At 29.4% G+C, this 27,091-nt stretch overlaps 2 protein-coding genes across 2 annotated transcripts; one reads left to right on the top strand and one right to left on the bottom strand.

Annotated features, from left to right (window-relative positions):
• Positions 1-844: 844 nt before the first annotated feature.
• EXLB1 (expansin-like B1) lies at positions 845-3,538 on the top strand. Its single transcript, XM_011071946.3, has 4 exons — positions 845-1,086; positions 1,620-1,726; positions 2,222-2,530; positions 3,137-3,538. Exons 1-4 carry the CDS (start codon positions 939-941, stop codon positions 3,338-3,340), a joined length of 768 nt encoding a protein of 255 aa, XP_011070248.1. The 5' UTR covers positions 845-938; the 3' UTR covers positions 3,341-3,538.
• A 21,725-nt stretch (positions 3,539-25,263) lies between these two features.
• LOC105155955 (uncharacterized) lies at positions 25,264-26,147 on the bottom strand. The gene has a single exon (XM_011071944.3). It carries the CDS (start codon positions 26,044-26,046, stop codon positions 25,402-25,404), a length of 645 nt encoding a protein of 214 aa, XP_011070246.2. The 5' UTR covers positions 26,047-26,147; the 3' UTR covers positions 25,264-25,401.
• Positions 26,148-27,091: the final 944 nt, after the last annotated feature.

Genomic DNA, 27,091 nt, shown 5'->3' with positions numbered 1-27,091 from the left:
AGGAACAAATATAGCTACTTCTCTTTCGTATTTTCTGAACCTCTCAATTGGTTTTATTTGTACAGTGATAACTCGATTTTACTCTCATCATCGTTATTTCTTTATTTCTTAATTTTTTAGCATTTCTATTCGGATCTCTATTAGCTCTTCCACAAACATTAGTTCTTCTTTAATTATGCGAAGTAGAACGATAATTTGCTTATTTTGTAGGGGCTATAAGGTAATTATCCCATAAATTTATAATTCTCAAATGTCATCTCTATGGAACAGCGCAGTGATCCTCCTACCTCCTTCCTCCCCAGTTTATGTTGCAATGCCTAATAGATAAATTGAACTCCAACACGACTAAAATTGACTCCTCTATAATTATGGGATCGAAATTGCAATTTTTTCCCATATTTACGTACTGAATAGCTATCAAAATAAGTGTAAAAGAGAGCATTAATATTCTGTATTAAAGCGTCCCACAGTACCATAACTCCATATTAGAGATAATGATCGACATGCGCGCTTCCGTGACGCAGAAACAGCTAAGAATCCGTGTGTAGTAGTGCAGAAGGTAGGCCTAAAACCAATAACCTCAAAAAGCAGCAGCCCAACGACAGTTCTTGCAAGAACTCAATTTGTTTTTTATTACATAACCATGATTAGCATATGCACTAACTGTCATCCCAAAGAAAATTTAAGGAGTCAAAATCGATGTCTCTAATAATATCTCCGGCCCACACTTCTCCTGAATCCCACCACTTGTAAAAAATTCGAAAAAACCACTGACAAAAGTTCCTGAGTGCCGCCAGCTGGTCCCAAATCTGAGCTATAAATATCAGATTCTTGGCAGGGATTTTACACACACCTTTCTCTCTGTATAATATTCTTGCTGATTTGTGTCTGATCAGAACAAGCTACCCTTAATTCATCACTACTGTTTATGTCAAGATATGGGTTCAACTGTTAAAAACCATTACAACCTTATTTTCTCACAACTCATTGTTGTTCTACTTGCAGCCTCATTGAGTTATGGCCAGGAGAGTTATGTCTGCTCTAGAGCAACCTATTATGGAAGCCCCGACTGCTATGGAAACCCTAGTATGTGCCTTCTACTTCCTTCTTCTCTATCCTTCTAATTAACTTTCCTGAAATGTATTCTTACTCGAGTGAGGTTTGATAAAATTTGGTCGATTATATTATATGTGTTACTACGTACACTTGCTATAATCGATCATCATTTTGTTAGATTATAAACCAATCATACAATAAGTATAATCTTTCACTCGTCACATGATCAGGCTGAGTTTAATGGGACTTGGTTCGAACTAAAATTTCTAGAAATTTAAGCATAATATACATACAGACTACAAGCGTATACAATTATATAAAGTAATATTAATTAATTAGTTATGTTAAATAATAATGCATGCTGTGGGTTTTTTTTGTTTTTAAATAATGCATGTTGTGTTTATAAGTGGATAGAGTGTCAGTGGGTTATTAATTTTTTTATTACAAAAAAAAGTTATATTAATATAAATTTTTTAAATATATTAATAATAATATAACGAATCGTGATTTAAAATAAAATAATAATATAATAAGTTATGGTAACTGATGAATAATTATTGCAGCTGGAGCATGTGGGTTTGGAGAATATGGGAGGACAGTGAACAACGGTGAGGTGAGCGGAGTCTCGAGGCTTTACAGGAATGGAACTGGCTGTGGAGCCTGCTACCAGGTAACTCCAATTCACTTAATTATAATATATTAACATCAAATAATTTTTCTTAATAATTTAAACTTTTAGATAATCTGATCATTGAACATAGTATAAAATCGAACCAGATTTAAATCTTATTATTATCCATATATGAAAAGAAAGGTTTTTATGTGCAAAAGTCGAACGGGGGAGGGTGTTACTTGACGTGCATGTGGTCATTTTAACACGGTATAAGAGTCGGACTAAACAAGAAGTATTAAGTTCGAATCTTCTCATCGTTCGTTAATAGAAAGTTAAATTTCACGATTTGCTGGTCAGAAAGCGTATTAAAGTTTTAATATTAAATAATTATTTAACAGTTTGAACTTTTAGATGTATAAGACGTGAAATTTAACACTAATTAATTACATTAAAAAATGCATGAAAAGGACAACCATGATCATATACAATCCAGTACAGTTCTGAATTCTCTTTCCAAATGTGCATGCACCACTCATGAATGGATGTTGTTAGGTAAGGTGCAAAATCCCATCACACTGCAGCGATGAGGGAACAAAGGTTGTGGTGACGGACTATGGGGAGGGAGACAACACAGACTTCATTCTGAACCTGCGCGCCTACGCCAATCTGGCTCGCCCCAACATGGCTGCCGATCTCTTTGCATACGGTGTAGTCGACGTCGAGTATCGACGCATTCCGTGTGGCTATTCCAACAACCTCATGTTCAAAGTTCATGAACACAGCAAGTTCCCTAATTACTTGGCCATTGTACCTATTTACCAAGCTGGAATCTACGACATCACTGCTGTTGAACTGTGGCAGGTACATATACGCCTACCTACATTTATTTACGCACCTTTTGTCTATTAGTTCTATACACACGCACAATATAGTCCGTGATGTATTGGGAAATTCTAGTCTGGACTCAATACGGCCGAACCTGAACAAATCATATGACAAGTGCAATACACTTGCCGTGTGATTGGTTTACACATACATGTTCTGTGATTGATTTGGTTCGACCAAATTTGATTCGGGTAAGAAATTTTCCATATACGTAATGACAATGAATAACAACCAACAGAATTGACACTATGAACGTGTCTCTATTTGTCCATCGACAAACTTTATGCAAAATCTGTTATTAATAATTATATTATAACAAGATAAAAATTATTATTTTTTAATATATGTATATATAAATATATTTCATGAAATCTTTTTAAAAAAATATCATTTGATATTATTTTTTTATTATATATAGTGTATTTTCTCAACTTCTTTCCAACCCTTATCTAAACTTTTATTTTGAAAAGGAACCAGGAGAAGCTATTTTCATGGGAAGAAATGTTAATAATATAATTAAAATAATTAATTATTTAAACGTTTAGATATTGTTGATATATATGCATGTGTGTATATATATAGGAGGATTGCAAGGAGTGGAGGGGAATGCGCAGGGCGTATGGTGCGGTGTGGGACATGGCAAACCCTCCAGTGGGTGCTCTAAGCATGAGGTTCCAAGTGTCCGGTGGCGCTTATGGTGAAGGGAAATGGGTGCAGATTGCAAGTGCCATTCCCAGTGAGTGGAAGGCCGGAGTTGCTTACGACACTTCATTTCAACTTAACTAATTTATACGTATGTGTGTGTGTAATGTTAGTACCACGTACTCATATTTGTATGTTTATAATCAGTTGGGCTTGCTGGCTAGCAGTGTACGTTTGTTTCCTTTTTAGTTTACTTTTTTAGAATGTCGTTTGTACACTTTTTTGTAGCAACAATCAGGTACTTGTGGTTTATGTATAAATAATAAATAAAAGCTTGCTATATATGTTGGTTTTAAAGCATCTACATATATATATATGTATTGGTTTAATTGTATTTTTTATCTTGTAAGTTTAAAGGATCTAGCAATTTTAGTTCTGTATCTTTTTAATGTTAACACTTTTGGTCTTTATGCCAATTAATGAACATTTTGCGCTTTTAATGATCAAAGTCTCGTAGTCCATCTACATACTCTTAATCAGACCCAACATACTTTTGGAAAAATAAAGCTTACATAAATTCATACCTTAGTTTAACTGCCTTTGCCACTGTGTATTTCGAACCATGGGTTTTATGGACTTCCCCCATTATACTACCACTGTAGATAGTTTGTAGATACTTAGCTTCTTCAACAATATACAACACAACTTTATTTGTGTCCTATCTTAGGGTGTAGAAGGTACTCGTGTACAGAAGCTTAATAAAATTTGGGATAAACAAGTTGAAGGGATTTTCTAAAATCATTAGTAGAGTAAACGCATCTCGAGTATGAAGCATAAATGCCTAGTCAAGGATGGGAACCGACGCCCAATTTCATGTTTTAGACTAAGATCGAGAGACTGTTGACAGTAGGAACGTACCCGTATGAAACTCAGAGCCTAAATGTTCACGCATAATTCACCTAGTCTCTAGTATCATGGACTGTTGCTATACGACCGCTCATGGTAACCTGCTATTTTTTGTTATTGGATAATGAAAAATAATTACTTAAACTTAATTTAATTAATTATATTGGTAACACACGCCCAAATCTAATTGAGTGTGAACCTAAAGAATCGTACTCCAATCACCAGATTATGATGAAATTAATTTCGAAAGGTAGAGAATAATTAAATAATTTCTTGGAGATAGAATAAATGATTGGATCATTTATTTATAAATCCCTAGGTTGGATTTTTTCAAAGATTGATTAATTGAATTAGTTAATTTTGGGTTTTAGGCATTTCAAAGTAATTGGATTAATTTAGATGGGCTTGAGTTATGTATGGATTGGGTTTATAAATTAAATGAGAGAGTGAATTTGGGTCTTTTAATTGGGTTAAAGGACTTAAAGTGATGGACTTAAAATTAAATTAGACTTAATTTAGATTCATCGGACATGGGCTTAATCTATGAGAGCCTAATCCACTTTTGACCAAACCACTGACCCGGTTTAATTTTGTCTAGGTCAAATAAACGGTTGGCTGATTTTGGAGGATGACATGGACGAAATTTTGCTCTTGGAATGCTGAAAATTTCGACAAGGGTTTGTGTATGGAGTGTTTCGATATATCTAGTAGTTTTGATTAGGTCAAAAACACTAACAAACAATCCTATCATAAGATAACTCACTCTCAAATTAGCCTTTCTCTCTCTCTCTCTCACACACACACACACACATGAATTTTCTCTTTCTCGCACTCCCTTCATCTTGTCCTTCTTTGTTCTTTTGAATTACATTTATCATATAATTAATTTAAATTTAAACGAGGTTTGAATTAATTTTTTTTATTTATTATACATAACTGATGACAACTTTGTAATTTTCGATCAATCTAATCGAAGTGGTCCTGATGGAATAACATAGAGGGGGCTTGTCATAATCCCTGTCCGAGCTGATTATAATAGGCCCAGGCAATTTGCATGTAAATGAAGGACCAGGTCCAGTATCTGGCCCAGTCCATCCAAGTAAATTGGGCCTAAAATAAGATCAATCTCTCAAGCCCTAAATCCAGTTCACTTCCTTTTCTTCAAGAACGGGCTCTCCTGAAATTTTTTATAATTATAAATATCTTTTTAATATTTAAAAAATTATAAATACTGTCTAAAATTATAAAAAATTAACAAATACCCCTTTATAACAGCTCAATATGAGGGGGGCAGGGAGTATTTGTTAGATAATTTTAGAACAATATTTATAATTTTTTAAATAATAAAAAATATTTATAATTAAGACTAATATTAAAAAAGCCCTTTATGTGTTTTTGAAAGAAGATTTAGAATTTAATTGAAGAAACTATGGGTGTGATGCTAGAAAAAAATAGTAAAAAAGAGAGAATTATTGCTTGTTTTTGTGTATAAAGGAGACATTGACATTGAAATTAAACTATAAATACGAAATAAAGTAATTAATTTCAGTTAAAGTTGTTGCATGAAGGTGAAAGTTGTAATATCAAAGCAGAATTTGTCTTCTCCCATTAGAGGAGCTCTCTATTCGTAGGCAACTATCAGCCGGTTGGAGAAGAATGAACCCCCCATGTATTCAATTAAGAATTCTTACGAATTCGGTGGAAGGTCATCTCCCAATAGTTGGGGGATCAGCAATCCTCGGGTGTAATCTCTGAAGATTTTAATACATAATTGTGGGATTAATGGGTAAGTATAAAAAAAAAATAAATTAATTACTGAAAAATTATAGGTTGAAATCTGGATATACTAAAATTTGAAGAGACTAAATTGAAATTTTACAAAATATTTGGGGTTAAAATTATATGAATTAAGAAGTGAAGGGGCAAATTATAATTTTTATGAACAAAAAAAAATAATATAAATATTACCCCACACACACACCACAAGCATTTGAAGTTGAAGTTTTCATAACCTGTTTCACTTCTGCTGTCTAAAACGGGTAAGCAATTAATACTTTAAATTATTTAGTAATTAATAAATTGATATTATTTAATTAGTAAAGTTGTTGAATCTAATTTTTATTATTCGATTTATTATTTAATCAGAAAATCTAATGAATTTGATTATTGATTAGTTAGATATTTGAATTAGGGATGTTACACCTAGTTCATTAAATTTCTAAATTTATTTAATGTAGTTATTGTTATAATTTATTATTTGACTTAATTAACTGGATTATCAAATTATATATGTAGATGTTTAATTAATTGCTGTAATAGTGAGTAATTGATGAAAAATTAATAAAAGTATTATAAAATTATATTTGAGATATATTAGGAAGTTATATTTGAAAAATTTTATATTTATTATAGGGGACATAAAATTTGTGAGATAATTTAATTCAAAAATGTTATCAAGAATGACAACTATAAGATATGAGAGGTTTAATAAAATAAAGGGAAAGTATTATTTTAGTCCGCTAAGTATGCCTAATTTTAATTTAAATCCGATAACTATGTCCATTTTTGTTTAGATCTAATAATTTACGAAATTGCTTACTTTTAGTCATTTGACAGATTTTCAGATAATTTTACCCCTATGAGTGCATATGGACTAAAACTGCCTTTCAAAAGTTGTATACGTTGTATACGAGTAAAATTGTCCGAAAATCTGCCAGAAGATTAAAAGTAAGCAATTCCGTAAGTTACTGGACCTAAACAAAAATGAATATAGTTATCGGACTAAAATTAAAATTATGCATACTTAACGGACTAAAATAATACTTTTCCCTAAAATAAATTCATATAAGTTAAGCATAGATTTATATATATGTTGCTATATATATAATTGATAAGTTTAGGTTGTCTAGTTATTTAGATAAACGGAAAGAAGATATAAGTTTCCATAAAAATGAAATATTGAGAGGTTGGTGGAAAGTTTACAAATTCTATTTAATATTTTATCTAGAAATTACAATATTCACTGTATATTGATTATATGTATTATAACTTATTATAGAATTTATGGATAAAATAGAGGTCTGAACAACTCCGGATCTTCTAATTAAATAATTGTAAGATCGAGGTAATTAAGTAAATAATTAGCATTATCTATATATTTTCTTTTTTCTTTGGATATTACTCTTATGTAAGCAATTTATATATTTATAGATGCATAAAGAAAACTTTCTAATATAAATTGTGTAAGACTTGTCTAATATGAAAATATAATAAAAAGAATCTAAGTTCGTAATTTTTTATTTCAAAAGTTAAAGATAAGACTAAAAAATTAAACCTTAAAAAATATTTATTAAATATTTAGATTTTTGAACAAAAAGTTGGTATATTTTATCTAGATTTTTTTTGTTGGATTTCATATATATATAATTCATTTTAAGAGGTTCCAAAAATATACTTTTATAAAAAAAATTCTATAAAATATATTTTTGGAACCTCTTAAGATGAATTTTATATATATATGAAATCCACCAAATTATAATCTAATTAAAAATACATGCTACCAATTTTGTTTCTTTAAACATTGTTAAAATTTAATTTTATTAGATTTAATTTTAATGAAAAAGTTTTTTTTTGTTTTAAAAAAGACTAATTTGATAATTTTATAAATTTAAAGGACTACAATGATAAAATCAAATTTAAATTGATCATTTTAACCTCGAACAAGTTAAGCTCCAGCCATATTTTTGTCAGAAAATAGTCAGAGGGACTAAACTAAGATAAAATTTAAAATTTAGGAATACTAAAGTTAAGAAATGAACTTGAGGGACTAAAACAATTCTAAATGAAAACTTAAAGAACCAAATATAGTAATTACCCTTCTATCTCGATATGACTTCATGTTTGAAGTGCATGAATGAATTACTGCGTATGGTATGTGTGATTTTATGCTTTACCCCTAATAATTGGAAACAAAATGAGAAAATTTACTTCTATGTTCCGTGAGTCGTATGATGCTATTATCATGTGCTTGTAAATGAGGGTGTGATAATATGGGGTTTCATATGATTAGTTGGTTACAAAACTATTGTGATGTATGGATTGACACGATACGATACGAACACAGCAATACAAAAGATTTAGAAAACTAAAGATACGATACAATACTGACAAGATTATATATAATATATCTTTTTAAAATATATATTCCATAAAAATTAAAGTATGTCATATGAAAAATATCGAGACAAAACATAAAATAAGTATGTCTTACATTTAAATTATTAATCAAATGTAGTTTAAAAAATATACGGGAAAAATATTTTTTTAGTCCGTTAAGTATGTCCAATTTTAGTTTTATCCTATAAGTATGCTCATTTTTTATTAATTCCAGTAACTTGCAAAATTGATTAGATTTAGTCCGTTTGAGGGTTTTCTACTTTGTTTTTGGCCAAAATTTTAAATTTACCTGAAATTTGTCAATGTGTAAATTAGTTGGTCCAATTTTCGGCCAATTAACCACGTGTCATGCCACATGGGAGAGTACGTCGCTTGCATATGTGGCTTGTATGCTGACTGGGCAGACCCTTCTCTCTACAAAACTAAATTCATTCAAAAAATTCGAAAAAAATAAAAAAAAAATTGATTAGGGAAAAAAGTGAGCTTATTACCTTGTAATCTTGATAGGAATAGAACCTCCTTCTTGGATTTTGATTAGTCCAAGAAGTCTGAACCATTGCTTTCTTTCCGCAGTAACAAAAAAATGGTCTTTCTATGAAAGAAGACATTGGAGCCGAGAGATAAATGAGAGAAATGGATTTGTGCAAGCATGGAGAGAAGAAAATATATTTTGTTGGTTAGGAAAAGTGTTTTGGAGGGAAAAGTCACTTTTCTTCCCTCCAAAAGATGACTAACTTGTCTTCCACATCATGGTTTTAGCCATATAGGATTATAAATAAACAAAAACGCATCTAGGTGTCCAGCCATATCACTTTTCCGACGTAAATTATAAATTCAGTCCATCGGAGGACTAAATATAATCAATTTTGCAAGTTACTGGAGTTAATAAAAAAGGGGCATACTTATAGGACTAAAACTAAAATTGGGCATACTTAACGGACTAAAAAAATATTTTTTTCCAAAAATATACATAATCAGTTTATTTCAAGAAGTATGGAATGAAAACAATTCCTACAAGTTAAATCATCATGATTATATTTCAAATTTTTAGTAATTTAATCCCAAAATTTTTAGTTTGTGAGGAACTAATTATTTATTATTTATTTTTTATTTTTTATTAAGCCCAAAGTTATGTTTTTTGTAAGGGCATATCAACAAGCGTGTCCATAGCATGTATGACACTGTGTCCTTTTTTTCTTTTCTTATTTTATAATTTCATAAACGTAGATGCCCTGTCCGACACATGTCTGAGGGGTGTCTAAGTCATGTCCGTGTTCGATACTGTGTCAGGTATTTTTTTTAGTTTTCCATGCATTATACAATAACGGTGATATGTGAAAATAAGAGAGTGATGGAAATAAAATATAATTATTATGTAAATACCTTTGATGATCTTGAATAGCGTGTGTGACAAAATGAGGTGAAAAGGCCTATGATACGAAATGAAAAGAGTTATGATGTGAATGAAAAAGCTTTGATGCAAAATGAAAAGAGCTATGATGTCAAATAAAAGAGCTATGATGTGATGATATTAACTAGCCTGTGTGGCATATCCAGGGGACGCACTTACACGTATGTGATGAACGGTGAAGTTGAGTTAATGGAGAAAAATACTATATCACATTTTTGTAAGCAAACTAGGAAGAAAATAGTGGAATTGATTGTCCTGTTATGGGATGAATGCGATATAAAAAAAAAAAAGTTAAATATGTCGGAATCAAATTAATTTTGTTTTATATATGTTGCTGGTTATTTAAATATTAGGTTGCAGTCTCATTCCTCTACTCATATTTTTCAGGTGTAGATCTTGTAATGTCTCTCCACCGAGGGCTAGGTCCAGACCTTGTATTTTAGTCAACTCGGGCCAGTATGCAGTTTCTTCTCACTCATCAATTAAACAAAAAAGAATATATATATTTTAGGGATGTACAAATATGAATTAAAAATGAGGGTGAGGGCGGCATGTAAACCTATTATAATATTTTAGTTTGTGGTGTTTGATATATATATATAATCTTGTGTGGATGTGAAGTTAATTGTGCTTGTTGTTATGAGGAGATTGCATATATATACTCAGCAGGGCCTAGATTATGTTTATTCATACATATAGGGTTTATTTTATGTGATACTTAGACGAAAAATTGTTGTAGTGTATAATTATATTTTTTCAAAAGAGTATAAGTGTAATAAATTACATTAATTTTAATACTATATTCAACAATCATATCATTTAAAGCTTCGATCACTACATAAGAAAATCATTTAATAATTAATATCTTAATATACTTTTTCATCCAAACAATATATAACATCAAATAACTAAAATTTAACCAACACATATTATCACAACAGACAACACCTACTATATAGTAAATACAACATCCCACAAATATGACAGAGTTCATTTCCATAATTGGATTCTCAACTTCACCAATTACGTTAACCCCAATAACTTAATATACTTTATCAACCAAATGAATGTTGTACGTATTAATATTATTTTTCGTAACCCGCACAATGCGATTAACCCAAAATTCGGATCCCTTAACTCGCAAGCGTTAACCCTTTGGGACGGCGTACTAGGTGCGCGGTGCGCAGACGGATGCGTCGCGATATGATTGTTTGCATTGCGCGCATTGGAGCGTGGGAAAAGCGTCGGGAGAGGGTTATGGATTCGATGCATGCAGCAAGATTTGGCAAATTGCAGCGGACAGATGCACCATAAATCTTACATGGGACCGAACGAGAAGACGACAAGTTCACGTGTAGGGTTCGGACGCATTCCCACGATTGGGAGCTCACATGTATTGTCTCTCTTTCCTTTGAGATTTGTGTCCACTATATTTGTTTTCTTGGAATATCTCAAGGGATAAATTGTCCACATGTATTATTTGAGATGTTTAAATAATTTTTTATGAAAAAAAACAAAAAATATATATATATATTTTTGTGTTCTCTAAAAAGGGTCGTACTGTCTATTTGGTGAGAAAATAATTTATTATTTTAAGAAAATATGAAGAAATAAAATGATCCATCTTCAATGTGTGTTTCTCGAACGGATATAAAAATTTGAAAAATAATTAAGAAAATAAAGGTGAGAATATTAATCTTATCATAATAATTATTTATGATAAAAATTATGTACATAGTTGTCGTTATAGAAAACTAGCTCGTGTTATATCTAATGAGAGAGTAGTGCAAACACAAATATAATAACAATTAAATTTCTTGTTACTACATAGTACATATATATGCCACTAATTATTTTTTTTGGTTAAATGTAATTTACATTAAACAAAAAATATAGTACATATATATGCCACTAATTATTTATTATCACAATTCTATACATATTTTTTTTCGGTAATTATTTTTAGCGAAAATTTTTGTGCAAATATTGTTAATGCAAAAACTATAACAATGTTATAGTTACAAAAAAAGAAAAAAAAAGAACTTTTATCATTCATAAATATATATAAAAAAATAATTTTAATGCCATACTATGATCATTAATATTTTCTTTATTCATAATAAACATTCAGAGTGAATAGAATCACATTACGTTTTATTTAATAAATAATTTACGGCGAAAGTATATATATTTACAATTTAACAAATTGAATCTTATTTTTATAATAAAAACAAGAATCATAAGAGTGGGAGAAACTTCTGCCCAACAAATCAAGTCATATGTTAGACCCAAGACGTCAAATTACCAATTTAACCCTATATGATGATTACAAGCCACAAGAAGAAGCAAAAAAAAAAATGGACAAAATGGAGATTGCACACCACAATCAATAGAAAAAAGGAATAAAGACGAGAAAAAATTACTTAGAAATTGGTCTTCTTGTACTTTAGGCCACTTTCTTTTTTTAAATATTAATACCCAATAAAGATAATTACAGGCCAACGAGGTTTAGCTCAATTGAGATGCCATGACCTTAGAGAGGGCATGTATCCGAATCCCGCTTTATGCGTGGAATAGTGTAGATAAATTAAAATTTAAACAACACATATTATGCAGTAAAACAACATTCCAGATATATATTGGGTTCGGACCCATGACTTTTAAAATCATAGAGCCTCAACTTCATCAACTAAATTAGATCTCGTTGGCATATTATAAGTCACTTTTATCCATCTATAGTTCATTAGCTTCTTTCTCTAAATCCCACTTTTCATCACATGAGATCACCTCTAATAATATTCATATCTTCAACACTCATCGACACAATCAATGTTTTACCATTGACATCTGATAGAGAGAAGGGTTTCTCCAACACATGCCTCAACCACAAGTTTTCGTTTCCACACTAAAATGTCTTATTAAAGGATGATAGGTTTTATTAAATTTCAGCACGTCTAATCCCATCATACAAAGCAAACGAGGCTTAAGGATGATATGTTTTATTAAAGGTTATTCATTTAATAATCTTAAAATATGAAATAATTAATTGAAAATCTTACAATAACTGAAGCACTCTCCAACCCCTCTATATATATTCTCAACATAAATAATTATTCACATACAATCAACAATGTATTCTTCAATAATTGCCCAAGTTCAATCATTACAACGTAGATTGAACCCCCTTATCAAGAACAGTTTAATGTATTATATTATTTACAAATAAATGTGGTACAACCTTAGCTTTCAGTGTGGTCAAGAAGTAAACAATTTTGTCCAATTTCTCCAATTCCAGCTCTTTTTACAAATGAGTTAGGAGTTTGGTAATTGATCAAAGTAGTCTACATCTGATCTAATCCGATTTTCCATTGTTCAGATCATGGTAGCTTTCTTAAGGGCACACATGTAATTTCGGATAGCATCACTGTGATTTACTGTTTCAAACAAAAAAAGAAACGGGCCTAAAAGTATTTCAAATTTGAATCACAATACAATCCCAAATACTGTTCCAAAATACATCACTAGGTCAACTGCATACTGTTCCAAAAATCAAGCATTAGTATTACTATTATCGCTCTAAATAAAACAACAATTACGATACATAACCGTTCAAAAATTAGTCCAACGTGTTCCAATTAAATAAATATATTTTTATATTCGATTTCAACAATAGGAACGGTCATTTGCAGTGTGTTACAATATCCGTTCCAATTTGGAACGGTCCTTCACCAATCATTCCAAATTATTTGTAACGCCGTCTATTACAACGGAAGGTGAACCGTTCCAAAATCGTTTCAAAATCTGGTTCAAATTGATTCCGTCAATTCAAAATCGTAGAAAAGGCAAAAAAAAAAAAAAAAAATCGTTCTTAAGCCCGCCTCAAATTCTGTTTTTTTTTTTTTTTTTTTTTTTGGTAGTGAAAGTCCTTTTCAATTTAGAGAATATTCGGGTGAGTTTTAATTAAGTTCTTTAAAATATCTTATAAAAAGATTATTGAGGTTATAAGATTGATGTTACAAAGTGTTTGATAATTTTTTTTTTAAAAAAGAATACCTTGTAAGCTCTAAAAATAATATTATAGGCGCTTACAAGCTCTTGAAAAAGAAAAGTAAGGAATTGCAAACTTATTTCTAAGATATTTTTAACAAATTACTTCAAATTAGTTATAAATGTGTCATTATTAATATTTGAAAAAATTGTATTTTTTTGTCCCATATAATAAGCTCATTTTCAATTTAGTACAAATTATTAATATTTGAAAAAATTTGTATTTTTGGTCCTATATAATAAACTCATTTTCAATTTAGTACAAATTATTAATATTTGAAAAAAATTATATTTTTGGTCCCATATAATAAGCTCATTTTCAATTTAGTACAAATTATTAATATTTGAAAAAATTATATTTTTGATCCCATATAATAAGCTCATTTTCAGTTTAGTCCCCCATATTACACTTTTCTCACATTGTATTCCATGTACTAAAAAAATTATCAATATTAATCCCACATGACTTTTCCGTTAAAACACGACTTTATGAGGAGAAAACAGAAGTTAGGGCTCAAATTAATATTTTTGAGTGTCAAACTAATATTTTTGCACTAAAAAGATTAACTTTAAAAGCTGAAATAAGCTAATGTCAACCAAGAGTATGTACAAGAAATTGGGTGAGCGAAGAACCCACATGTTATTGTTTGTTGGGGAAGGGCGTATTTGAGGACTTCGTGGACCAACAATAATCTAGATAGAAGATTTTACAATTGTGGTGACATTGCAGGTGGGTGTTTTTTTTTTTTTTGTTTCGAAAGATCCACCAATGTAAAGAAAATATAATGTTGTTATACTTGAATTTTGAAGAAAAGTGACGAGCATGGAAGAAAAAATGAAAAAAATTCAAGAAGTTATTATAATATTGCAATGGAGAGTGAAAATGTTGTTTTATGTATTATTGATGTCTTGGTTAATTTTCTTTTTTAATCGTTTAGATTGAGTGTAATCGAATCCGATAGTCGATTAGAGTACAGTACACCACGATTATCTCTTCACTTTCTCTGGTTTCAGGCTTAGTTTCGGGTGGGAAGAATTTACTGTTCTTGATTTCGGAGTAATTTTGGCAGATTAGGGCAAGGGAAATTAAGTCTCTTTTCTTCAAGTCAACCATAATACGCATGTGATGCTCACGTGCAATTTTCCCTCAAAAAATCAGCTTTTTTTTACTGCAACGATTAATTCACGTGACTTCTCCATTCAAATTTGGACGGAAAAGTCACTTGGGACCAACATTGAGAATTTTTTATAATGCATGGACACAATGTGAGAAATGTTTAATGTGTACTATTCGGGACTAAATTAAAATTGAACCTATTATATGGAGCACAAAATTTCGATTTTCCCCTAATATTTTATAAACTCCATAGTTTTACTATACATATAAGCTTATAATATCTTTTAAATAAATTTAGCCAAACACCCCTTTTCTTTTTTCTAAATTTCTTTTGAACCCTCAAGAAGTCATATATTACTGCAGCTTAGAGGGAAGTTTCAGATCTCGTGTATGTCTGATTAAGATCATATAGTCCACCCTCTTAGTTCTTAAAGTCTATTGATATAAAACAATGAAGACCACATAATTTTGACTTGGATTTAGCCTTTCAATACGGCGTCGTTGACAAGTTTTTTGAACTTTGAGAATGTTCAGGAAACGAAAGTCGCACTTACACAAGGAAATTTGCTCATCTTTGTAGTATTCTTTACTTGCGTCGTATTGCAAATTTGACTAGTGAATATGAATATTGTTGATGTTATTTCTGTAAAATGAAGTCAAACTATCAGCTGTCACTGAAAAGAGCTGAATGCAATTTATATATTGTGATATTATAAATGAGTAAATTATTTCTCTATAATAAAAAAATAATAATTTATCCCCTGTATTTTTTAAAACAATTTACCTTTTTGTCTAAAAAGATAAATTATTTCATTTTAAAAAGTACAAGAAGATAAATTACTATATTTTTATACGGGAGTAATTGGCTCATTTGCAACATCACGGGGATTGCTTGCATTTTTTCCGAACTAAAAATCATGACAATTGACTTGGCCATAGTCAAAACTGTGCCAAATATTGATTAATTATGATCGAAATTTAAGTTTTCGCGTTGATTGTGTTAGATAATACTGATGTACCATTATTTTTAGGGCGTAACAATTTGTAATTTATGAAATAATTCACGAAAATTCTGAGCGACCTCCCCTAAATGTAAAATGTGCCAAATCCGCCTGTTAATGCCAAAAACCTGCGTTGTGTTTTTCTAAATGAAGCAAAACAAACATGCGCAACTACACGCGGTGTTGACGCGATTCTTTCCTTTGATAGATATTAATTATTATAATTAAAACTTAAGTTTATAATTTTATTTGATCGTGATAAAAATATTAATTTTCAAACCACAGTCATTTGTAATGTAGAAAATAGTCATTTCTTTGTAGCATCAGTAAATATAAATATTATTAATATAGGAATGCAATCCTCAAATTACTTCAATTATACTTTCTTTGTCCCAACTTTATGATTTTTGTGAATCCTCTTAATTAGAATTAAAATATCTAGAAATCAGTGTGGAGAAAGTTCGAAATATCCAGACTAAAGGTGCCAACAATGAGAAGTCCATGTTTTTTAAGGTTAATTATGTTTAGACCCCTCTAAAAATGAAAAATTATATTTTATCCCAAAAAAATTTAAATTTATACATACATCCCTTAAAAATGTTTACTGGTTGTACCCGACCTTCTTTCATTAAGGCATGGATGAAACATGCTGACGCTAGCAAAACAAATTACATAAAAATTTCAATTTTATCCCTCATTTAACATTGGTGTGTTGATATAATTTTATATTTATAAGAAAAAAAATGTAATAATATTAATATTGCTCCATATATATATATATATATATGTTAATATTGCTCCATATATATTATATATATATGTGTGTGTGTTTACATTTCCCCTTAAAGTCCAAAAAATATACATGACAATATTAAATGATGGATAAAATTAATATTTTTCGAATAAATTCTAATAGAAAGAGGTTAGGTGTAAACGAAAAACTTTCGTATAAAATGTAAGTATAATTTTTTAAAAAATAAATAAATATAATTTTATATTTTTGAAGAGGACTATTGATAATTAACCCTATATTTTAATGTGTTGAAGGAAATGTAAAATCTCGAGTGAGGGGCAATCGTTGAACAGCCGTTTCCAAGTCATAGATTGTGGGCTTTGCTTTTCTAGAAATCTGCCGTCAAGTCAACCACTATATATTCATTTCTCCTGCAACAGGGAAATTTAAGTTGTAGGGAAGGTGCATGAGTTGGAATTATTTTATTTCATATATAAAATATTATTTATTTTATTCAAAGAAAAATTTTATATACATAATGTGTTTATACTAAATAAATATAAAATAACTTGAAATTAAAAATCCAAATATAAAGTAATTGGATGAGTTGATAAGCTATATATAATTTAGATATTTTATAAGATAATTTAAAAGTTTACAATTTTTTTCTAAAATAAGATGTTATAATCACGGGCTTATAAGTTCTTTTAAAAATAATAAGAAATTTGTGATTTATTTTTAAAATTTTAATAAATTAACTCTTTAAAATTAATTACAAGACTATCATGGCTTATATATTGTGAGTTTTATTATATTATTTTATTGAAACACTATATTTTTTTAAATAAAATCTTTTAAATTATAGAGTCAACCAAACATCCTTTTGCTCCAATTTGGTGAATTTCTACTACTTAGATGTGATAGGTGTGGTGAGGTTCCTTTAACTTGAGTGGAATTATATAATATTGATCCCACCATTTTACATATTAAATCAATTAATACATTCTTTATTTTATAAAATAATATGTTTGATAAAGTCAAAATTAATTTAATAAATTTCTATTGAGTTCACATTCATTTATTGAACATGTAAGATGAATAGTAAAAAGGAACCCATTAAAAAAATAAACATACATATCAATTAATTAAGTCAAGAGCAAAAAATAAATAATTACATAATTTTATTAATTAAAAAAAATTCATTTTGGTGAAACTAAAGTAAAAATCTATAGCAGAAATTATTTACCATGGGGGTATTTGCAAAAATTTATGTTCTTTAAAAGTGTTTGAGTTTTAGAAAAAGTAAATAAATGACTAAAATATAAAAATCGAGAGTCATTGCAAGTATTAGTTATAAATAGAAAAAAATTGATGTATTATCAACTTATTTATGAAATTTGATGTATTATCTTTAAAAATTTGTGGCTAATTCGGAGAGTCATGGCTGATTGAAAACTCTCCTTACTAAAAGAAACTCTGTAGGATAATAGTTCTAATTCCTTAGGTCTTTTAGCTTTATTGAAAATCTACTTTTTTTTATTCTATTAGGAGTAGGTAACTATGTTAATATTCGATTAGCATGAATGTACGTATATATTATTTTTATTCAAAAGTTTAGGTAATAATTCATCTCTTTTTATTTTTTTTAAAAATAATTATCTATTAAATTTTTATTTGGAGTTAAACTAATGCGTACTATTTATAAAAATATTTATGTATTTAAATAAAAATATATCAAGAAATATCATCTTATTTAATTATAAAAAAAATACCTTATAATGCCAAATACTCCAATATTTGTAAAGTTGGTAAAAGAAAATTAAGGGTTAAGTCAAAAGTCAAGGTGGAGAAAGTTGTAGACATAATATAAAAAAATTGAGGCATAGCCATGTTTAAATGTTCAACTTGGGTTTTAAGGGAACATCTTTTTTAGCCAATGAAAATGGGCAAAGCTAATACTCTATGAATCCCATTGATATATGCGATATATGCGACGTTGTTCTATTGTATAGTAGGTGTTATTTTGGTATAATTTATCTGGTTTTGTTAATTAGGGTATGAATAATTCAAATCAATTTATTTTAAATAATAATAGTTTATCGCTTTCATCTCAAATGATTACAGCTGAACGTCTTGATGTAGCAATTAAAGTCAAATACTGATTCTAATTTCTACTAAGGTTTGGTGGTGCTAAATGTACGCACTACAAACGTATTAAGTTTTTGTTACGCTATAAATGCCCCGGCTTAAAATTCGTGCTTAATCGATACTATTAACTATGGTTAAATAAAATCAAAGTAAAAATTTAAATTTTTACCATGATTAATCAATATTGATCATGGTTTTTAGCCATAGCCAAAATATTTCTCATAGTTTTGACCACCATAGCTAATGTTTGGACACACTTGCAGAAACAACTTCTAATAGTCGTTGTGAAGCCGTAGTTGATTTGTATTTACCATAATTTCTTCTTTTAATTATAATAATTAACTTTAGAAGAAATCATATTTTTTCTAATGACGCTATGATCTATTTATTGATTCACATGAAATTATATTTTTATTTTTTACGACGATAAATCAATTACAGACATTTTAAACATACACACAGAGACAATTCTTTCTAATGGATAGAGTGTTATCCCTACTTTTCCATTTAGTCTGAAAAAGAATAGAGAGGAAAGAACTCTTTTCACACGTTGGGTTATTTGAATTTTATTTTTCCACTGAAATAAAATATTTTTTATTTTCTATTTAAAGTTTGATAAAAAAGTCAGTTTGTAAGAGAAAAGAAATTTGTTTTTATATTCAATATATGGATGTATTTTAATATTTATTAATTACTTTAAGTTTAAATTAAAGATTATTTATATTTTACTTATTTTATATTTAAAAAATAAACTATTTATAATTTTATTTATTTATTCTTCTAGAAATATAATTCTCTTGTGCGCTGACACGGCATAATAATAATTGAAAAGAACGTGTTTGGTGTCTTTAACGTTTTTGGTTTGTCATTCTTTATTTTATTTTATTTTTATTAATCTTTATTTCCTGGCTCTTCTTAACTTCACATTTCTCTTTCTTCTCAACCTATGGGTCTCTTTTGCTTCTTCCTCTCCTTTTCAATAATTTCTCACAACTTTATTTTTATTTATTCAATTAACATTTAATTTTTAAAATAATATAATTAATTTTTAGAATTTAAAATTAATTGTGCACACATTTGAACATAAAATATGTACCTCTTATACAATGAATTAAGAATAGCAAGAGGGAGTACAATTGGTGAGGTCATAGGTCCCACCAAAAGTTCCTTAGTTTTTCCAAATGATTTAATTGTTATTAGTTATATTATGTATTGATTAAAGTGATATACTGTGCTATTTAGGGTATGCATTCGATTTACAGGTTGAATTGAATCAAATCGAAATTCGATCTTCTTTGTGCTCAAGAAGAACTATATTTTGCCACAGACGACCAAATGTTGTATTCTGAAAATACGAAGGTATCTACAGGTAAGCTAAAGGGCTTTGAGGGTCTCAGGGTCAACCTTTTGCAAGATGGGGGGTTGTCACTAAGGATTTGCGAGATAAACACACATCAGATCCAGGCCAGAGGGGATTTTGGTGATGGCTCTCCGACGGTCAAGTCAATAAGAATCCTGAAATATATGCAGTTAGATAGAGTGTTCGAACCTGATTATGAAAGTGAAGAGCTATAGTTATATGTAAGAGTGGATTTATATGATGTAATATGATCCATTGGATCGTGTTTTGATATGACGGGTGGCCATGGTACCATGGTAGTTGATAAAGACAGGAGGTGCTTCAGGGGACCAACACTGTGCGAACAGGATAGTGCAAGTGGCTCTAGCAATGCTTTTACAACACTATGTCCTTTATCTTCAGAGTGCTCTCATGATCTTCATATACTTTCACTCCATAGGTCTTCCAAGGTTCTATTTTCTGTTACATATACCTTCAGTAATGTTGCTAGCCTTGATCTTTGTAGGTCTCATCTTAAATAATGAAGGTCTCAATAAGGGATGCAGGAAATATCCCTGCATAAAAAAAAAATGCTAAAATGCATAACATCTCCTTGTATTTTAAGATACCAGCTAAAAACCTCCTTCTATTTTAAAATTAGGCAAAAAACACCTCTCTCTGTTTTGTTAAATGTAGCTCAATCCTCCTTTTCGTTAAATCTAACTAACAGCATTAACTTTTACATAAAATAACCGTTATACCCTTACTTAATATATATTATTTCTTATCTTAATAACTGTTGGACTTGTAGTGATTATATCAAAGCCTCAGATCTAATCAATTGATCTTAACTATTGGATCTTGAATTTATAAAAAACATCAAGGGTTAATATTTTATTAATTAAAAAATATATTATAAAAAAATTACTTAAAAACGAAAACTAAATTAATCCCCCCCAACCCACCCACCCAGCTGGCTCCCCCCATCACCGCCACCCCCACCTCGTTGCCTCCCCCCACCACCATCGCCTCCGCTTGGCCGTTGTCCCAATTTTTTTAATTATATTAATTAAATGTATTTTAGTTAAGTAGAAATAATTATAATAATAAATATACTTTTTAGTTAATAAAAAATAATTTTACAATAAAAATATATTTAAATATAAATTTTAATTAATCAAAAATAATTTTAGATTTAAGAATTATAATTTTTAAATTTCAGTTTTAACAATTATAAAAATTATTTAAATATAAATTTAATTTAATTTAATATTTGAATTTAAATTATAAAATTTCAAAAATTTATTTATTTTTTTCATATTTTAAGTAAATATATTTAAAGAAATATTATTTTTAATAGATGAAAATGCAAAAACATCACTCAAAATAAATAAATAAGTATACATATAAAACATAAAAATACCATGAGGGTATTTTAGTAAAAAAAGCATTAAAAAATATGGTGAAAAACAATTAAAAGACATCCCCATACGCACAAGGAGCGCGTGTAATGCATCTTCCGTTAATTACTAACGAAATGGATTTTTTTTTGCTAAATTTTACAAAACACAGGTGGATTTTAGCTTTTTCAACAAAACACATGGGATAAAATACACTTTAGCCCATAATAAAATATAAATATAAATATATATATATGTAAATACAACAAAATTGTGATTATTTTTAATAAAACAATTCGGGTTATTCGACAAATTATCGAATCGAGCCAATTTTTTTTCAGTAATTACCGAATAGAATTTCAATACACTATTTAACATATATACTGAAATTCGATTCAGTTCAACACGTCGTTAAGTAACAAAAATCCCGAATTCTGTTAATAAAGAGATTATGTATAATCATATACACAATTCAAAAGAAAGCCATAACCCTTTTTTCTTTTTTCTCTTGATGGGTAAACAAAAGAAATATGAGAATTTGCAATAATAAAGAAGAGGGAACTATTTTAGACAAGATCTATTACCTACCTGTGTCATATAGTATTGGAATATATAGCATGAAGAGAAGGGAGGAGAGGAGCAGATGCATGTGCAAAAGGTGATAGGCCCTTTTCTGGAGCCTCCATTGACATCAACAACACACATCCAAATATAGTTATGTGCAGGATTGTGATGAGTTGTGACCCCATCTACATTGCAATTATCATCTTCATCTCTGCGTCCACATTACCACCCACTAACCACTTCATCTTCTGCAACTACTTGTCTTATTAATTTGCATCATATCATATCATCTCCATCAGTAGGCCCTTTTCTAATTCAGATTTCTATGGCAATTAAAGTTCAATTATTTTTGGGGTATATTGTAACCACGGGTTTTGGCATAATTGTATATATTTTTTATCTAACAACGAGCCCATCATGTTGGCCTCTGCTAGGTTTCTATTCGATTTTTGTGGTGAACAGATTAAAATATCCTTGTGGGTTATGAATTATAATTTTATATAATTTTTTGAAATTTTCTAAAATATTTTTATGGACTATTCATGTACAGCTATATTACTTAGTAATTTGCTAACGAAACTGAGATCCCACGCTCTGAAAGAATCAACTCGGGACTTAGCAAGAACACAACAGAAACATGAAAATAAACATGTTTAAATTCTAAAACGAAAGGGAATTCCTAGTCTAACACGGTTACTATCATGTGTTCGAATTCCACTAATATATGAATGTTACTCTATTTTAATTGTAATTATTAGTATATTACAACAATAATCATTAATTAATTATAAATATTTAATATTGATACTTGATATATTAATTATTGATAATTGAAATTTATAATCAATCTCTAAGCCACTCTCTTAGTAGGCTGTTTCTTTTTTCATTTTTTTTCCTTTCCATGAAGAAAAGTTTGAGAAATTCAATTGTAGAGTTTTGTGCTTATTAATGCTCTCAAATGGGTCAAAGTATTTTTATGATGATTATTTTAATTAATCAAACGGCGCAAAATGTTTTATAATTGAAGCCATGTGCTACTGCAAACTAATACCATTATAAAAATAACTGTCATGATGAGTATATTATACACTCATAATAAACAAGTTCATATATACTATATTTTATCTGATTAATTACTGCCCTTTAAAGCATAAGCCAACTGCCAAATCAAATATAAAATTCAGAGTCTTTGGCTGCTTTGAGTGTGACAATACATTTCTAATAATATATATATATATATATATATATATATTACTTGTTAGCCCAACGAAATTAAGTTCCCATGAGAGTTCGAACCCATCATATGCGTGGGATGTTGTTCTATTGCATAGTAGGAGTTGTCTATTAAATAATAGGTGTTGTTTAGATTTAATTTATCTGATATTACTGATCAGGGCATGATTGTTATAGTTGTCTTTATTAGATATAATTTTTGATAAAATTGATTTATTATAATTAATAATAATTTATGATTGTCAATTAAAAAAAATTTCACTTGTTAGTTTATATGGTTAAGGAGAAAGTCCTCCACCACCTTGATTTGATCCTCCCCTGTTATTTATACATTTATTTGAAGATAGAAAATATCCCTAATTTTGATCATAAAAAAAATAATTAAATTTAGGCGTTATTTGTTTCTATCTTCATTCATAATTTAATTTTCATTATTTTTAGATGTACTTGTTCTTATATTGGAGTTTGGGTGAGAAATGAATATGTATATATATATATATATATATATTATTTTTTTATCATAGAATAAAAATTATAATATTTTGTGATAATTTTTTATACGGAAAAATGTGATATAATAAGGTATTCAGTTAAGTTGTTATTAGTATATTATTAAAATTTGGATATATATTGATTGTTATAGTTGAGTTATATAAGTCCTAGAGAAATATTATAGGAACACAGAATTAGGTTCATTATTTTATAGTAGAATAATTGTAATATTTTTAGAAAAAGTAGAATTTATGTTGATACCCGAATTTTATTATTAATGTTATTTAAGTATTTGAGTAATTATAAATGTCTCAATTTATGCTCGAGTTTCGTTTTTAATATTACAATGGTATACGAGTAACTGTATATGACTTAATTCGTACTTGAGTTTTATCATTAATATCACTTTGGTATATAATTCATATTTATTATTTTTGAATAATAAAATTCGGGTATCAAAATAAATTTTATTCTTTCTGGAAATGTGTCATTAAAACATATGAAATCATTTAAACATATTTCTGAAAAAACATGTAAAAATTTATGATATATATTATGATTGGTAGGAGATAAGTAGTACGGCACTGCAATTATTCTTTTTTTAACTAAGAGGAAAGGATTGTTTAGTGCCAAAAAATCATAGTTGGGAGGTGTGATGATCCCTAGTATCTGCACTACACAATTATGCTTATGTATAATAAGTATGTCTAGAATTTCAACAATTATGTTTACTAGTCAAGGGTTCGTTTTCGATTAATATTTAATTCGAAAGCACCCATCATTATATGTGATTATTTAGCAATGATCCATGACACTAAGAAATAGATGAAAATGACGTAAACCTTTAGACTACAGGATCTGATTGTACTTCACTTTGAATGAAACTTTATAGTTTCAATTATTTGAACTGAGTTCAATGCTCGTTCATCATCACACTATCAATTAGTATAATTCTTTACTAGAACAAAAAAAAAAAAAAAAAGAATAATGCAAGGAACCCTTTCACGACATTGTGAATAAGTTACTCCTTATAAAAAAAAAAAAAATTAGCAATGAACTTTTTCTGTATTTTTTAAAATACAGCAATTTATCCTCCTAAGTTTTTTAAAATCAAACAATTTATTTCATCAAACAGAAAGATAAATCGTTTTATTTTAAAAAATACAAAAAAATAAATTATTATATTTTTTTTTACCCGTGTCGTATTAACCCCTCAAATGTTGAGACAATTACACTCAATTAATAAACTTGAGAAGTTGATAGCCAAATTTAGAAGAGTCAAATCTTGACATCATCACTCATAAATATGAGGAATTGAAGCATGAAGCAGTCAAACATAAAGTAAATTAATAAAAATAGCTTTTTTCATCTGACTTATCAAACAAACAAAAGTCTACAATATATCACATCTTTTATACACACACAATTCACAAACTAATAAATTATGAAAAGAAAAGGATGAAAAAAAATATATATACATATTAATAGAAGAAAAAAACAGAGTAAAAAATGATTAGTTCACTTTTATTTTGTTAATGGAGTACGGCGTGTGATCAATACAGTGTTTGGGGGAAAGCTAGAGAGAAACCCTTTCTGCTGTTAAAAATTGGGGAAAAAGTTAAAAAGTAACGAGAAGATTCAACCTCTGGGCAAAGGCGATCGATCTTGTACGGGAATCTTGGGAGTCTTGGAGCTTCGGAACGCCTTCATCGGGCTCGGGAAATGCCAAAATTTCGACTTCGCCGGCGACGAATTGACGTCAACACGCCGGAGACCAGACGCCATCGCGGCCGTGCCCGTGCTGACGGACCTTGATCTCGTAACCATTCTCGCGAAATCCTCAATTCTGTTATGGCTGTCGAAATTCTCGTCGTTGCTACCGGCATTAACGGGGGTCTCCTTGTTCATCTCCTTCGCCTGCTCGCTTGGCTTCGTCTTACCCCTCTTTAATACCGATAGCAACGACGGCGTCTTGGTGCGGCCGTTGTTCGGCGTTGGTTCTGTACTGTTTCTCGTGCGGAGGAAGGGGATAGCAAGGGATCTCGAGCGTCGGAAAGAGGGCTCGCCGTCGAGGAGGTTGGAGACGCGGCCGAACGAAGAGGAGGAGGACGACGACGAAGACTCGGTGGAGGCAACGCAGCCACAGGGGCGGACGTGAGCGCAATCGGGGCAGAGGGTAACGAGGCGGTCGCGGAGGCAGATGGGGCAGATGCCGTTGCGCCGCCTCTTGGTGGGGTGGGTTGGGCATTTCCAGACTTCTTCTTCTTCTACGTAGCACGCCATTGATCCTCTCCAAATTCCGCTATTTTCTACAGATTCCGTGAATGGGGGATGGAATAGTTTTGTTATCTTTTGTGTATGGCGCTAATATATGTATGTATGTGTATATATATATATATGTAGGTGAGGAGCAAAACAGGCGGAAGCAGGGTTTGGTTGACCATATTGGCGACTGGAATTAGTAAATTCTGGTAGACAGAACGACGCGTTTCATGATTTCACACATTTATATATATAAATAAATAAATATATATTGATAATTACACTCCGTTCCCGTGAGTTTAGTAGAATTACACATAATTTTTTTATAATTTGAGAAATTACATCTAGTATCCATAAGAAATTATAAATACAAGAGTAGGTTGATCAGAAAAAAAAAATTGTTTGACCTGCAATAAATCAATAACAAATCAATTGAGAATAAATATCAATTTTCATTCAATTTTGTTGTAAATATTAGCAAATTCAATGAATTTTAACTAATGAAGAGACTTATTTGTTGGACGAAATCAAACATCGCGGTTGAAAATTATTTATTATATTTTAGAGATAATTACAACCCCCTTTTATGAGGTTTGGTATAATTAAAGTAAACTCCTTGTGGTTTGAAAAATTACACATAAGACCTCTGAGAATTGCTTCTGTCTAAAATATTTTTATGAACTAAAATTCCCTATAGATTATTTATTTTACCACCCTCAAATATATTTATATTTTTTTTTTATTTTTAATAAAAAATTCAACAAGGGTAAAATAGTAACGCCCACTTTACTGTTTAGGACTACATAATTATTTTTTATTTGAGGAAAGTACTTAAAATTTTTTAAATAATAAATTAATATTTATAATTATGTCAAATATCAAGAGAAGTAATTATAATTTATTCTATTTAAAAATATAGAATTATGTTAATAAGTTGTAGTTTAAGTTATGTTCCATGTATTTAATGAAATTGTGATAAGTGAATACCATTAGGAAAAAGTTGAGTTGAGAAATAGATAAACTAAAATAAATATAGAAAAGAGGAAATTAGATAGTTTGAGAGTGA

The sequence above is a fragment of the Sesamum indicum genome, linkage group LG2 (genome assembly GCF_026168435.1).
Source record: "Sesamum indicum cultivar Baizhima isolate 11 linkage group LG2, ASM2616843v1, whole genome shotgun sequence".
Lineage (NCBI taxonomy): Eukaryota > Viridiplantae > Streptophyta > Magnoliopsida > Lamiales > Pedaliaceae > Sesamum > Sesamum indicum.
Note: the sequence above shows the minus strand (reverse complement) of the source record. Positions and strands in the feature narration are given on the sequence as shown.